We start from the raw sequence: 16,463 nt of genomic DNA, 5'->3' as shown, positions 1-16,463 counted from the left end.
TAACAGTATTGAGTTGTCATCTTAACAGCCTTGTAAAAGTAGAGTGCTCATTTTAGCAAAGTCACTGTACATGGCAGTCAACATTGAAGATAATATGTTGAATTACCAATGATAAACATCTTTGGATTCACTTCTACAGGAGAGGATCATGTCTTGTGGACAATTCCAGCTAGGTATTTTATCTAGCCCACTTTTCTCTTGATGGCTATGCTGGACATTGAACATGATGGAGCATAGAGCTGACAAGTTAAACAACTTCAATTAAGCAAATAGCAGTTCCTTTAATTACTGTATATAAATGGGTCTTACCCAGTGTTGTGCACTTTACTTCTTTGAATGTTATGCAGGCCTGTACTGGAAGAAATCTTCATCTTAAAATACATGCAGAGAGTGTTGGTGCAAGTGTTTATTAACTGCTATCACTTTCGTGATTTAAATATGTTTGGCACATCATTCAGTGTTTGGGTGAGAGCAGAAGAAAACTTCTTTGCCACTTTTGTCAACCATTCCAGACAACAAATATGTACCATGTTTGTGTTAGCAAACAAAAGGAACAAGATTTACCAATAAAAACTGAACGAACTGTGGATACTGTAAACCATGAACCAAAACAGAAGTTGCTAGAAAAGCTCAGTAGGTCTGGCAGCATCTGTGCAGAGAAAGCAAAGTTAAAATCTGAGGTTCTGAGGAAGGTCACCGGGCCTGAAACGTTAACTTTGATTTCTCTTCACAGATACTGCCAGACCTGCCAAGTTTTTCCAGCAGCTTCTGTTTTGGTTCATGGTTTACCAATAACTTATTCTCAATGGATATCAACCTTCTTTAACTAACTTTAAACAAACTCAATTCAGTAGGAGAGGAACATGTCCATGAGATAGATAAAGTTCATTCACTTGTGAATAGGAATATTTGTGACATTAATAGAGTAGGCAAATCCATAACTAACCCCATGAATGATCAATTTTTCACTTATGCTCAGGAAAGAAAATAATGGGGAAGGTGGATAAAGCAAGTAGTAATTATTTAAATGTCATATTTTACACTTTTCATTTTGCTGTTTCTCTTCTAATGGTTTTTTAATTCGAACAGGAACTGGAAAGTCTGATGAAAAGGTTGATCTCAGTAAAGACAAGAAATTGGCTCAGTTCAATAACTGGTTTACTTGGTGTCAGAACTGTCGTCATGGAGGTCATGCTGGTCATATGCTCAGTTGGTTCAGGTAATAGAGATGGTTCTCCTTATAATGCCATAGTTGCGTTCCAGCAAATCTCACTTAATAGACAATTGCTTAATATAAATAATAGGAAAAGTAATGTTGGGGCAGAGCTGCAAAAAATATCACTCACGATCGCTCAAAATTCACCCAAAGGTCTATTGCAAAATATAGCACAGCCTGAATGAAGGTTGAAATCGCATTTATTAACAAAACTAAATTTAATACAGTACACTTAAATGTAAGAAAGCTGCTCTCTGTACACTACCTTTCACAGCTGCTGTGTCAGCAGCTGACATCGGTGCATGCACAGAACGACATGAAGACCATCACTGACACTCTGCATGCGCAAAATGGTGCAGAGACTTCAGTGCATGCACAAAACAATGCAAAGCCCAGTGCTGGCATCGTGCATGCATGGACACCAGCGTATGCGCAGAACGGCAAGAAGCGTTCAGTGTGCACATTGGCACATGTGTAGAACGAAGCGCGTGCAAACTAATCCCCGCTGAAATCGCTCTGTTGCCAATGGAGGTGAGTGTTCTCCAAAATATTATTCCCTATTTCTTCAGCAACATTACAGCCAAATCGCGTTGCTGAAATGGGCATTATTCCAGAACTACCTGTAGTCAGACATCCATGCAGCTTCTACATAGGTATGAGAAATAGAGTTGAGATAGCAATTGATTAGTACTATCACACAACACAGTGGACAGCATTCTCAATATGAAGAACAGATTTTGATTCCATAAGGACTTTGTGATGGTCACATCTATTAGTACTGTCACCAGCTAGGAGGTTAGTGACGATGAGATCTAGTCCTGTCTCTTTGTTCAGCAACACTCCCCAGGACCTTACCATTCCATAGTTGGAGAAGAAACATTAAGGGATTTGACATCTTTTAAAGATGGTTTAGTCCCAGATGATTATGAGAAGGGACCATGAACTTAAATTGAATTAGGTTTTTTGTCATGTACTCACGTGAGTACAATGTAAGGTTTACAAATCGCCATTATGGCCTTCCCAGATACCCCACCCACCCACCACCCAACCTTCCTAGTTATCTTTCAGCCCCCACCCTCCACGTTCCTGATGAAGGGCTTAGCCCAAAATGTCGAATCTTGGATGCAGTCTGACCTGTTGTGCTTTTTCAGCACTTTTTGACTCTGATCTCCAGCATCTGCAGTCCTCACTTTCTCCTCCTCGCCACTTAGAGTCACAGAGTCATAGATGTACAGCTCGGAAACAGACCTTTCGGTCCAACTCATTTATGCCGACCAGATATCCCAACCCAACCTAGTCCCACCTGCCAGTAACCGGCCCATATCCCTCCAAATCCTTCCTATTTATATACCCATCCAGATGCCTTTTAAATGTTACAATTGTACTAGCCTCCACCACTTCTGGCATTCCATACATGTTCCATACATGTACCACCCTCTGTGTGAAAACATTGCCCCTTAGGTCTCTTTTATATCTTTCCCCTCTCACCCAAAAACTATGCCCCCTAGTTCTGGACTTCCTCACCCCAGGGAAAAGACTTTGTCTATTTATTCTATCCATGCCCCTCATAATTTTATAAGGTCACCCCTTAGCCTCTGATGCTTCAGGGAAAATGGCCCTAGCCTGCTCAGCCTGTCCCTATAGCTCATCCTCCAACCCTGACAACATCCTTGTAAATCTTTTCTGAGCCATTTCAAGTTTTCTGGGTACATCCACATACTATCTCTGGGAATATCCTCCCTCAGTACAGCTGTAATGCTATCCCTTATCAAAAACTTATGGCATCATCTTAGTTACAAAAGTAACTTCGTATAGAATTATGGTACAAAACGAAAGAAAAAAGAAAACAAAGTTTAAAAAGTTAAAGTTAACAGATGGACAGCATAGTCCATAAGCACCTGGCCATGCTGGGCTTGCAGTCCTCATGAGGACTAGACCTCGCTCCTCTGGGCTTGACTAGCCCCTGCAGTTTCCCTGAGGGATCTGCTTTTGTCACTTTGCAGCCTGTGTCTGGACCTGCTGCCTTGGATTTCCTGCTTCCACTCTCCCTGCTAGCCGCCTCTGATTGCCTCCAGCTCAGGAGCAGCTGCCTGCTCTTGTCGCCGGCCACCTTGGACTGCATGTTCCTGATCTCACCACTGCTCAGGATGACTGACCATTATTTTCTAATATCTGTACTCTCCTTTTTTAAAAGTTCTAATCGCAAGTTAAAATCAGCTAATATTAATACCAGTACCTTGTCCCCGGCCAACATCTCTGTCACAGGCTTGCTGCAGCACTTCGGCAAAGGTTAGTGCAAGCTGGAAGAACTGGGCCTTATTTTCTGCTTGGAAACCCTGTAGCCTTTTGAAATCAATATTGGGTTCAACGGTTTTGGGGTTCACGCACCTTCTACCATGTCCTTGCCCCACATCCCAAACACCAGGCCGTGTCATCACATGCTATTACCACAAACAATCTATTGGCAGATGTTCGTTCTCTTAGGCTGAACTTTGCCCATTGCTTTCTCTAACTGTTTCACTCTCGCTCTCGTGGCTCCATCTCCACCTCTCATTTACTCCATCCCTCCTCACCCCATCTTCAGCATAATTATAACCTTTTCTGACCTATAATCAGTTCTGAAGAAGAGTCACTGGACCTGAAACATTAATTCTGCTTTCTCTCTACAAGTGCTGGCAGATCTGCTGTTTTTCCTGCAATACCTTTTTTTGTTATGTCTGACTAGTCTGCTTTGAATTTTGTTAAGTGATAGCAAGGAGGGTGCATGAGGGTAAGGAAGGCTTTTGACCAGGTTCAACAGGACAGTCTGGTTAGAAAGGTAAATGGATCCAAGTTGGCAGGGAGCAAGGTAATTGCCAGCAGTGTTTTACGCATAGAACACTTCAGTGAGGTTCTGCAAGGTATGGTGCTGAGTGATTTTGCTTATCATGTATAACTCGTGATTTAGGGAGCATAATTAAGAATTGGCTGCATTGTAAGAATGCTGTTGTCTGCTGGAAGGAAGCAAAATACTGGCCATTTGGACGGCAAATTTAGAATCGATTCAGAGAAATGTAAATATGGAGGGCCAATAAGGTGAATGGTTGCTATAAACTACTTTTTCATTGCACAAAAGATGGAGGAACAGCAGAACCCTTGGTATGCAGTGGAACGGATCCTTGAAGGTAGCAAGGCATGTAGATAAGATGGTTAAAAAGGTTAATGGAATACTTTCATTTATTAGCTGTAGCATTGAATAGAAGAGCAGGCATGTTATTCCAGAACAGCTTAAAACGCCAGTAAGCACAGCTAGAGTTTACGATTACAGTTCTGGTGACCACAGAAGGAGGATATGATTACATAGAGTTTATGCAGGAGATTGAGAGCCTTTTCAGGGATGTCCAATTTTGGTTCGTAAAAGCAGGCCACTTGGCCCATCAAGTCCACACTGACACTCTGAAGAGAATCCCACCCCTACCCTGTACCTGTAATCCGGCCTTTCCCATGGCTAGTTATCTAGCCTGCACATCCCTGACACTACGGACAATTCAGCATGGCCAATCCACATCTTTGGACTGTGGGAGGAAATTGGAGCACCCAGGAGAAACCGGCACAGACACCTGTAAACCATGTAAACTCCACACAGTCACCAAGGCTGAAATTGAAACTTGATCCCTACTGCTGAGAGAGCTTTGCTAACAACTGAGCCACTGTGCTGCCCCCAGTTTATGCTGTTGGATAGATTAAGGCTGTTGTGGTTCTGTTCGTCGAGCTGGAAGTTTTTGTTGCAAACGTTTCGTCCCCTGTCTAGGTAACATCCTCAGTGCTTGGGAGCCTCCTGTGAAGCGCTTCTGTGGTGTTTCCTCCGGCATTTATAGTGGCCTGTCCCTGCCGCTTCCGGTTGTCAGTTTCAGCTGTCCGCTGTAGTGGCCGGTATATTGGGTCCAGGTCGATGTGTTTGTTGATGGAGTTTGTGGATGAGTGCCATGCTTCTAGGAATTCCCTGGCTGTTCTTTGTTTGGCTTGCCCTATAATGGTAGTGTTGCCCCAGTCGAATTCATGTTGCTTGTCGTCTGCGTGTGTGGCTACTAAGGATAGCTGGTCGTGGCGTTTCGTGGCTAGTTGATGTTCATTGATGCGGATCGTTAGCTGTCTTCCTGTTTGTCCTATATAGTGTTTTGTGCAGTCCTTGCATGGGATTTTGTACACTACATTAGTTTTGCTCGTGCTGGGTATCGGGTCCTTCGTCCTGGTGAGTTGTTGTCTGAGGGTGGCTGTTGGTTTGTGTGCTGTTATAAGTCCTAGTGGGCTTATAACAGGGGACGAAACGTTTGCAACAAAAATTTCCAGCTCGGCGAACAGAACCACAACAACGAGCACCCGAGCTACAAATCTTCACCCAAACTTTGAAGATTAAGGCTGTTGTAGAGCTCTGCTTAAATGAGTGGTCCATGCAGAAACTCTCAAAGTACTTAGCTGTACACTTGAAGTACATTTGTTACACCACATTGCAAGAGCTGCAAAGGAGGATTAAGCTGGATAGCTGATTTTTGGCAGTCAGATGCAGAAAAGGCCAAATAGACAATAGGTGCAGGAGTAGGCCATTCTGCCCTTTGAGCCTGCACCCCTTTCAATATGATCATGGCTGATCATCCTTAATCAGTATCCTGTTCCTGCCTTATCTCCATAGCCCTTGATTCCACAATCCTTGAGAGCTCTATCCAACTCTTTCTTAAGTGAATCCAGAGACTGGGCCTCCACTGCCCTCTGGGGCAGAGCATTCCACACAGCCACCACGCTGGGTGAAGAAGTTTCTCCTCATCTCTGTCCTAAATGGTCTACCCCGTATTTTTAAGCTGTGTCCTCTGGTTCAGCACTCACCCATCAGAGGAAACATGTTTCCTGCCTCCAGAGTGTCCAATCCTTTAATAATCTTATGTCTCAGCCATATCCCCTCTCAGTCTTCTAAACTCAAGGGTATGCAAGCCCAGTCGCTCCAGTCTTTCAGTGTAAGGTAATCCCGCCATTCCAGGAATTGACCTCGTGAACCTCCGCTGCACTCCCTCAATAGCCAGAATGTCTTTCCTCAAATTTGGAGACCAGAACTGCACAAGGTACTCCAGGTGTGGTCTCACCAGGGTCCTGTACACCTGCAGAAGAACCTCTTTGCTTCTATACTCAATCCCTCTTGTTATGAAGGCCAGCATGCTATTAGCCGCCTTCACTACCTGATGTACCTGCATGCTTACCTTCATTGACTGGTGTACAAGAACACCCAGATCTCTCTGTACTGCCCCTTTACCTAAACTGATTCCATTTAGGTAGTAATCTGCCTTCCTGTTCTTGCCACCAAAGTTGGTAACCATACATTTATCCACATTAAACTGCATCTGCCATGCATCTGACCACTCACCTAACTTGTCCAGGTCACCCTGTAATCTCCTAACATCCTCATCACATTTCACCCTGCCACCCAACTTAGTATCATCAGCAAATTTGCTAATGTTATTACTAATACCATCTTCTATATCATTAACATATATTGTAAAAAGCTGCGGTCCCAGTACTGATCCCTGCGGTACCCCATTGGTCACTGCCTGCCATTCCGAAATGAAGCCATTTATCACTACTCTTTGTTTCCTGTCAGCCAACCAACTTTCAACCCAAGTTAGTACTTTGCCCCCAATACCATGCGCCCTAATTTTGCTCACTAACCTCCTATGTGGGACTTTATCAAAAGCTTTCTGAAAGTCCAGGTACACTACATCTACTGGATCTCCCTTGTCTATCTTCAAAGTTACATCCTCAAAAAATTCCAGAAGATTAGTCAAGCATGATTTCCCCTTCCTAAATCCACGCTGACTCTGACCTATCCTGTTACTACTTTCCAGATGTGTCGTAATTTCATCCTTTATCATAGACTCCAGCATCTTTCCCACCACTGAGGTCAGACTAACTGGTCTATAATTTCTTGCTTTCTCTCTCCCACCTTTCTTAAAAAGTGGTATAACATTAGCCACCCTCCAATCCGCAGGAACTGATCCTGAATCTATCGAACTCTGGAAAATAATCACCAACACATCCACGATTTCTCGAGCCACCTCCTTCAGTACCCTGGGATGTAGACCATCAGGCCCCGGGGACTTATCAACCTTCAGACCTAACAGTCTCTCCAACACCAATTCCTGGTAAATATAAATTCCCTTTAGTTCAGGTCCTTCAGCCACTGTTACCTCAGGGAGATTGCTTGTATCTTCCCCAGTGAACACAGATCTGAAGTACCAATTCAATTCTTCTGCCATTTCTTTGTTCCCCAGAATATATTCCCCTGTTTCTGTCTTCAAGGGCCCAATTTTAGTCTTAACCATTTTTTTGCCTTTCACATACCTAAAAAAACTTTTACTATCCTCCTTTATATTATTGGCCAGTTTACCTTCGTACCTCATTTTTTCTCTGCGTATTTCCTTCTTAGTAATCCTCTGTTGTTCTTTAAAAGCTTCCCAGTCCTCCATTTTCCCACTTATCTTTGCTATGTTATACTTTTTCTCTTTTAACTTTATATGTTTCTTAACTTCCCTCGTCAGCCACGGCCACCCATGCCTCCTCCTAGGATCTTTCTTCCTTTTTGGAATGAACTGATCCTGACCAATTCTGGTTCGTTGCACAATACCAGATCCAGAATTGCCTTCTCCCTGGTCGGCTCCAGTACCAGCTGTTCTAAGAATCCATCTCTGAGGCACTTCACAAAGTCTCTTTCTTGAGGTCCAGTACCATCCTGATTCTCCCAGTCTACCTGCATGTTGAAATCCCCCATAACAACTGTAGTAACATCTTTGCCACCGGCCAATTTCAGCTCCTGATTTAACTTATATCCGACATCCAGACTACTGTTTGGGGCCTGTAGATAACTCCCAAGCGGGTCTTTTTACCATTAGTGTTTGTCAGCTCTATCCACACTGACTTTACATCCCCTGATTCTAGGTCCTAATATCTTCCCTTACCAACATGGCCATCCCACCTCCTCTCCCTGTCAGTCTGTCCTTACGATAGCACGTCTAGCCTTGAATATTCATTTCCCAGGCCCTGTCCACTTGAAGCCACGTCTCAGTTATCCCCACAATATTGTATCTGCCAATTTCCAAAAGAGCCTCAAGCTCATCTATCTTATTTTTAATGCTTTGTGCATTCATGTATAGTATTTTTAATTTGTTACTGCCCTCACCCTTCCCATCAACTATTTCACTCAACCTTACAGCATGATCCCTTTGAGTTTTCTGCCTCATTGATACAGTTGTCTTTCTTGACTTCCCTTGTTGTAACTTTCCCTCCAATTTCCTTCTTAAACATCCAGTTTGTCCCCTGCCCCCCTCCCCCCCCTCCCCTGCTACTTATTTTAAACGTAGCTGTGTTGCAGTAGCAAACCTGCCTGCCAGAATGCTGGTCCCTAACCTATTAAGGTGCAAACCGTCTCTCTTGTAGAATTTATGCTTACCACAAAACATACCCCAGTGATCCAAGAATTTAAATCCTTGCTTCCTGCACCAGTTCCCCAGCCACATGCTCGTCCATTATCTCCCTGTTTCTGGCCTCACCAGCCTGAGGAACTGGAAGCAAACCAGAGGTAACCACCTTGGAAGTCCTGCTTTTCAGCCTTCTTCCTAGTTCTCCGAAGTCCCGCTGTAGTATGTTCCTCCTCCTCTTCCCGACATCATTTGTGCCGACATGTACCACCTCTGGCTCTTCACCTTCGTCCTTGAGGATTTCCTGCACTCTGTCTGTGATGTCTTTAACCCTGGCACCAGGAAGGCAACACATCATCCTTAAGTCCCGTCTGCTGCCACAAAAACCCCGGTCAGTTCCTCTCACTATGGAGTCCCCTATTACCACGGCTCTGTGCGATGTCCGACTCTTCCGCTCTGTCTCCACGCCAACTTTTGATTGACAGACCTGGCCGCTTTGTGGACTGGCAGTGTCATCTGTCTCTACTGTTTCCAAAAGATTCAACTTGTTCCTGACAGGTACTTCCCCCGGGGTCTCTTGCACCTGTCTCCTCTCTGCCTTCCTCATCGTCTGCTCTCTTCTGGTACGATTGGTGTAATAACCTCGCTGAAGGTCTTGTCCAGAAAGATCTCGTTCTCTCGGATGAGCCTAAGGTCCTCGAGTTCTTTCATCAGTGCTGCAATATGCTCTGTCAGTAGCTGAACGTGCACACACTTTCCACGCTTAAACGAGCCAGACACACCAGAGCTTGACGTTGACCTCCCACATCAAGCACGTAGCACACTGAACCAGCTTGGCAGTCATGTCTTCACTTGCGCTCTGCCTTCACTTCCGCCCAGCTCCCGCCGCTCTCTGATGCGAAAAGCCGAAAATGATGGCCTCATCTATCGCTTTTTCATAGGGAAAGTTACAGCAATAGAGGCAATCAATAAAAGTTTTTAGGCATTTTATACAAGTGAGGTATAAAAGCTTTGGAAAAGATGCAGTATCGGTTAAGTGGTATGTCATCTGAGATGCAGATCAAAATTATGAAGATGTTTGTTTTCTGACATGAAGTTTTAGTGTCACTTTATATCTTACTTTTCTGCAAGGCAATAAGTTAAATGAATTGTGATATTTGGAGTGGGAGGGAAAAGATCTAGTTGTTGTGGTCAACATGGTACCCTTAATATAGACAAAGAGCAAAGAGGCTCTGCAGAGGGAATATGAGCAACATGGGGCTAAATTAAAAAGCAGGGTCAGAACATTAATAAAGTTTGAATTTCTACCTAAGCCACAAGCTAATTGGCATAGGATCAACAAGCTTTGAGGTAAACGCGTGGCTAACTGTTATGGTAGAAATTGTTCAAATTCATCAGACATTGATTCCAGTATTGGGGAAGGAAGGAGCTCTTCCACTGGGATGAGCTCCACCTGAGTTGTGCTCGGACCAGAGTCCTGGCAGTTTGTACACCTAGGTCTGTGGAAAAGGTTTTAAACTAAACAGTGGGGGGTGTTGGGTTCAATTGCATGGATAATTATGGAAACAGTTAAAGACTGAGGAGGGCTCAGCAGAGCTTATTGAAGTTTCCCGAACAAGGCTCAGAACAGAGAATAAGGAAGAGGTCAGGAATCAAACTTCGGGCACAGCAGATAATTATGAGAAGGGGAAAAGTCAATGCAGGACTTAATTAAATGCATACAGTATATGAAATAATGTAAATGAGCTTGTTATGCAGATTGAAATTTACAGATAAAAATGTTATGGGTATCAAGAGACATGACTGCAAGGGGATCAGGGCTATGAACTAAATATCCAAGGATACATGTCCTATTGAGAGGACTAGCAGATGGGCAGAGGAGTACAGACCCAAAAGACATAGAATTTGCGGGTAGAGTTGAGGAACCACAAAGGAGAAAAAACCCTGATGAGGGTAATGCATAGGCTACCTAGCAGTAGTCAGGATGTGGCGAAGCAAGCAAATCAGGAGATAGGCACAATCATATTAATTATTGGGGTATACAGGTAGACTGGGAAAATCAGCTTGGTAGCAGATCCCAAGCAAATTCATGGTATTTTTTGGAGCAGTTTGTGGTAGACCTAAACAGGGTCTGGATTTGGTGGTGTCTAATGAGGCAAACTTGATTAGGAAATTTTAAGTTGAAAGAACCCCTGGGGGCAATGACCACGATATGATAGAATTTACCCTGCAGTTTGAAATAAACTGGAACCAGATATAACCGTATTCCATCTAAATAAGGTAAGACATCAGGGAAAAACTGACTGGAGCCCATTGAAAGGGGAGCCTAGCAGTGCAGGTGGAGCAGCAATGACAGGAATTTCTTGGGATAATTTGGGTGGTAGAGTAGAAATTCATCCCAAAGAAGAAGCAGCACCGTAAGGGGCAGACAAGGTAACTGCGGTTGACGAAGCAAGTCAGGGACAGCATAAGTAAAAGAAAAAGCTACACTGTCGTAAAGATTACTGGGAAGCCAGAGGATTGTGGTGCCTTTAAAAACCTGAGGATAACTTAAAAAAACAATAAAGAGGGAATGAAATGTGACAGTAAGCTAGCTAGTAATAAGATTGCAAGAGTTTTTTTTAAAGATACATACAAGAGTGGACATTGGACTGCAGGAGAAGCAGTAATGTGGAACAAAGAAATAGTGGGGGAATTGAATAGGTATTTTGTATCAGTCTTCATGGTGGAAGACATCTGCAACATACCAGAACTTTGAGAGTCAGGGCGCAGAGCTGAGTAAGGAGAGGGTGCTGGGGAAGCTGAAACGTCTGAAGGTGGTTAAATCACTTGGATCAGGTGTACTACACGCCAGAGTTCTGAAGGAGACAGTTGAGGAGATTGTGGAGGCATAGCTGGTGATCTTTCAGGAATTATTGGAGTCCAGGAGGGTCAAGAAAATTAGCTAACACTCCTGTTTAAGAAGGGAGGGAGGCAGAAGACAGGAAATTATAACCAGTTAGTCTGACCTCAGTTGTTGGCAAGATTTTCTCATTATTAAGAATTAGACTGTGGAGTACTTGGAAGTGTCTGGTTAATAGGGATGAGTCAGCATGGCTTCGTCAAAGCAAGAAATTTGAATTTTTTGAGGAGATAATGAGCAGGTTAGTCAAAGGACAGCCATTGGATTTTCAAAAGGCCTTTGATAGATACTGCACAAGAGGCAACAAAATGAGTCTAGAGTGTTAGGTCAGGCAGCATCCAAGGAGCAGGAGAATCAACATTTCGGGCAAGAGCCCTTCTTCAGGAATGAGGAAAGTGTGCCAAGCAGGCTAAGATAAAAGGTAGGGGGGAGGGGCGTTGGAAATGTGATGGGTGGAAGGAGGTTAAGGTGAGGGTGATAGGCTGGAGTGGGGGTGGGGGCAGAGAGGTCAGGAAGAAGATTGCAGGTTAGGAAGGTGGTGCTGAGTTCGAGGGTTGGGACTGAGACAAGGTGGGGAGAGGGGAAATGAGGAAACTGGAGAAATCTGAGTTCATCCCTTGTGGTTGGAGGGTTCCTAGGCGGAAGATGAGGCGCTCTTCCTCCAGCCGTCGTGTTGCTATGGTCTGGCGATGGAGGAGTTCAAGGACCTGCATTTCGTTGGTGGAGTGGGAAGGGAAGTTGAAGTGTTGAGCCACGGGGTGGTTGGGTTGGTCGGTCCGGGTGTCCCAGAGGTGTTCCCTGAAACGTTCCGCAAGTAGGTGGACTGTCTCCCCAATATAGAGGAGACCACATCGGGTGCAGCGGATGCAGTAAATGATGTGTGTGGAGGTGCAGGTGAATTTGTGGCAGATATGGAAGGATCCCTTGGGGGCCTTGGAGGGAAGTAAGGGGGGAGGTGTGGGCGCAAGTTTTGCATTTCTTGCGGTTGCAGGGGAAGGCGCCGGGAGTGAAGGTTGGGTTGATGGGGGGTGTGGACCTGACGAGGGAGTCACGGAGGGAGTGGTCTTTTCGGAACACTGATAGGGGAGGGGAGGGAAATATATCCCTGGTGGTGGGGTCCGTTTGGAGGTGGCGGAAATGATGACGGATGATACGATGTAAATGGAGGTTGGTGGGTTGTAGGTGAGGACCAGTGGGGTTCTGTCCTGGTGGCGATTGGAGGGGCGGGGCTCAAGGGCAGAGGAGCGGGAAGTGGAGGAGATGCGGTGGAGAGCATCGTCGACCACGTCTGGGGGGAAATTGCGGTTTTGAAGAAGGACAATCATGCAACTAATTACATGATACATTAACAATCTGTACAAAGGAACTGAGGTCATTTTTGCTAAGTTTGCAGATGACACACAGGTCATGTTGAGAAACTGGGGAGGCTGCAGAAGGATTTGGATAGGCTCGGAGAGTGGAAAAGAAGTGGCAGATGGAATACAGTCCTGGAAAGTGTGAAGTTATGCACCTTTGGTAGGAAGAAGAGGCATAGACGTTTTTAAATAGGGAAAGGCTTCGGAAATCTTAAGGACAAATATTTGGGACTCTTCGTTCAGGATTCTCTTAAGGTTAATGAGCCGATTCCGTTGGCAGTTGGGAAGGCAAACGCAATGTTAGCAGCCATTTCAAGAGGACTAGAAATACAAGAGCAGCGATGTACCACTGGGGGTATATAAGGCTGTGGTCTTACCATATTTGGAATATTGTGAGCAGTTTTGCGGCTTGCATCTGAGAATGTGCTGGGGTTCCAGAGGAGTATTACAAAATTGATCCCAGGGATGAAGGGATGGCCATATAAGGAGTGGTTGAGGACTCTACTTGATGGAGTTTATAAGGATGGGGAGAAATCTGATTGAATTTTAGACAATATTGAGAGGCCTGAATAGATTGGATGTGGAGATGTTTCCACCAGTAGGAGAGGCAAGCACCCAAGAGCACACCCTCTGAGTGAAGGGATAGCCTTTTAGAACTGAGATGAGAAGGAATTTTCTCAGCCACAGAATGGTTAATCTGTGAAATTCCATGCCGCGTGAACATGTGGAGGCCAAGTAACTTAAGACATAGTTAAGACAGAGAGGTTTCTGATAAGTGAGGGGATCAAGGGTTACTGGGAAAAAATGATGTTGAGAAATATATCAGTCATGATTGATTGGTGGAGCAAACTCTGGGCTGAATAGCCTAATTGTGCTGCTATATGTTAAGGTCTTGAGGCGATAAGGAATTGAAATTCCAGGTGATTATAAACTGAAAGAATTGGGGAGTGTGGATCTAAACATGGAGGAATGGCACTCGGAGAGATCTGGATTTAATGGACAGTTTCTGTGCTGTTCCATTCTATAGTGCAGCTGGTACAACGCTGACATTACTTTCTGAGCTGGAGAAGTAAATACAGGGATACGTTGTTTCTCTGCAATGTTTTATTTGATAGCTAATGTAAACTTAGTGAATCAGTAACTGCCAATCCAGAAATTGTCAGCTTGGTCTTTTCTTGGTTGGGACGGACTTGTTTGCTTCATAACTTTGAAAAGCATATTCCAGTGTTGATAAGGTGCAAGGCTGTTTTTCAACATTATTTCTATCACCGTTTTAAGGTAGTAAACTTTGAACTTTTTTTTCTTATTTTTATTCTTGTCTTCATTCTTCCTCTTTACCCCATTATATACAAAGTCTGAAATATGTTATTCACTGAATCACAATTGCTGGGTCAGTTTTAAGATAGCTTAAAGTTTAAGTTATGGACAGTTTTAACATACTAGACATTATTTTGAGTCTTGTACTTTACTTCCCTTCTTCCAAGTTCAAATCTTTATTGCTACTGTTCTGTCACCCTTTTCCCACAGGGATCATCATGAATGCCCAGTGTCAGCCTGTAACTGTAAATGCATGCAGTTGGATACAACTGGAAACCTCATCCCAGCAGAAACATCCCAGAGCTAAAACGCATGAATACAAGGGACTGTTGTCTTTGAAAACCTTCATGTGTATCTTCTGAGCAACTGTTGCTGTCAAAATAATACAAAAGAACTTCCATCATGGCAGTTTGTCTGTCTGAATGATTTTTGTGTTGTATAGCAGAAATGTCCTTGAGTGTCATGGTTTTGGAGCTGGTCCAGTTCATTTCAAGATTTTTCTGGAATTGACTTGAGATTCTGACCATCGTTCAAGAAATGCCATGGATGATACTGAAAATGGTCCTTGAACTTGCCTCTAGAAATGAACCAATATTCGTATTTTGTCTCTAATAGTCATTTTAACTTGAGAACAACTGAATGAGACACTTCACAAATACTGCTTGGATTCACCTTGTACAAATTTAAACAAGCTTGTTTTTCAGTTCTGGGAAATTAGTATTATTGAACATAGAGAATATGCCATAAAACGTGGCATTGAGCAAATTCAAAAAATTGGTTATTATTCCATTATAATTTATTTCACTTCATATTCTGAATTTCCATATAATTCTAAATGCTGCAAAGAGGAATATCTGTACACTTCTGTTTTGCACATCAGTACTGATGAGTTAAATTCTCTCTTCCTGTGATGTCATTAAAGACTATAAACCTGTGATTCACTACCTTTATTAAATTTAGAGTATACTGTCTATTCATTTCTATGCAGGTATATTGGAGGCATATGGTCCTTTACTAAAGCAATAACTATTTAGATAACTACTAATTCATGATCTAAAATCAGGTTCAACTTGGCAGTTTAATTGTTAAAATCTAATATGGCTGTGGCCACATTCATGAAATTTTGACAAATAAATTATCTAGTAATGTGCAAAAATACTGGATGTATTAGTTTACTTGAGTTGTGAAAAAGTAATCTGCACAATGTGTAAACTTCATTTACTGTTCATATTACTTCTCATGTGTCTGCCTAAAACCAAAGGTGTTCTATTTTTAACTGGTGTCTCAAATTTGTAAATAAAGTGTGCATGTTTTCTCAAAGTGTTTTCCTTCTATAAAAGCTTTTCAGAAGTTTGTGGAGGTTGTTTGATGTGCATGGTTTTAAGAACAAAATGTCAACTATATGAAATCAGTAACTGAGGTTCATGCAAATAAAATTTAATTATAATGTACTGAGGCTCAAATTGAGCCTCAATGGCATTCGATGTTCAGAATATTACAAGTTATCCAGCCAAATATATTCAGTTTTGTTTGGAAAAAAAACACTAACCCAAAGGGCTGATATCTGCCACTGTTGAAAATTTTTAAATGTTCTGACCACAATACAAGTGAATGCCTCTTAAGGGGAGAGTAGACTTGTCCCCCATCTATGATAAACTAAAGAAGGTTAGAGGATGCATAAAAGGTTCATTTGTAGGATGAGGGTGGTGTTGCTGGGCAGACCAGCATTTATTACCCATCCTTAATTGCCAAGAAGGCAAGTAACTATCAACTATGTTGCCAACCATGTGGGAATCACAAGTAGGCCAGGCCAAGTAACTATAATAGATTTCTTTCCATAAGGGCCATTAGTGAATCAGATGGATTTTGATGAAAATCAAGTAGTTGCATAGTCACTGTTAGGTTCTAGCTTTTTAAAATTTGAATTCAGATTCACCATCTGCCATGATGTGGTGCAAAAGCACATCGCCCACGACATTAACCTGGGATTCTGGGTTAGTAGTGCTACTATACTATCACCTCCACCGCCTTAGTTACATCAGGTATTTTGAGATGTCCAAAAATGATTGAGGTTGGGTCATTGAATATTCTTGAGGTAGAGGCAGACAAATTTTTTATATGCAAAGGAATCAAAACGTTTATGGGGGTTAGATGTAAATGTGGAATTCAAAGTACTTACAGAACAGCCATAAACTTTTTGAATGAGGAGCAAGCTTGAGGAAAAATGACCTACT

The 16,463-nt window shown here is 43.1% G+C and overlaps 1 protein-coding gene across 1 annotated transcript in view; it reads left to right on the top strand.

Annotated features, from left to right (window-relative positions):
* mios (missing oocyte, meiosis regulator, homolog (Drosophila)) overlaps window positions 1–15,552 on the top strand; it is a 56,731-nt gene extending 41,179 nt beyond the window's left edge. The window contains exons 10-11 of the mRNA XM_043689878.2: window positions 1,090–1,219; window positions 14,440–15,552. Of these exons, the coding sequence (XP_043545813.1) occupies window positions 1,090–1,219; window positions 14,440–14,536 (227 nt within the window). The 3' untranslated portion in view covers window positions 14,537–15,552. The remainder of the gene's footprint in view (window positions 1–1,089; window positions 1,220–14,439) is intronic.
* The last annotated feature ends 911 nt before the right edge of the window (window positions 15,553–16,463 follow it).

This window comes from Chiloscyllium plagiosum, unplaced genomic scaffold (assembly GCF_037043375.1).
Source record: "Chiloscyllium plagiosum isolate Xiang-an unplaced genomic scaffold, Cpla_swu_hap1 HiC_scaffold_5, whole genome shotgun sequence".
Classification (NCBI taxonomy): domain Eukaryota; kingdom Metazoa; phylum Chordata; class Chondrichthyes; order Orectolobiformes; family Hemiscylliidae; genus Chiloscyllium; species Chiloscyllium plagiosum.
Note: the sequence above shows the minus strand (reverse complement) of the source record. Positions and strands in the feature narration are given on the sequence as shown.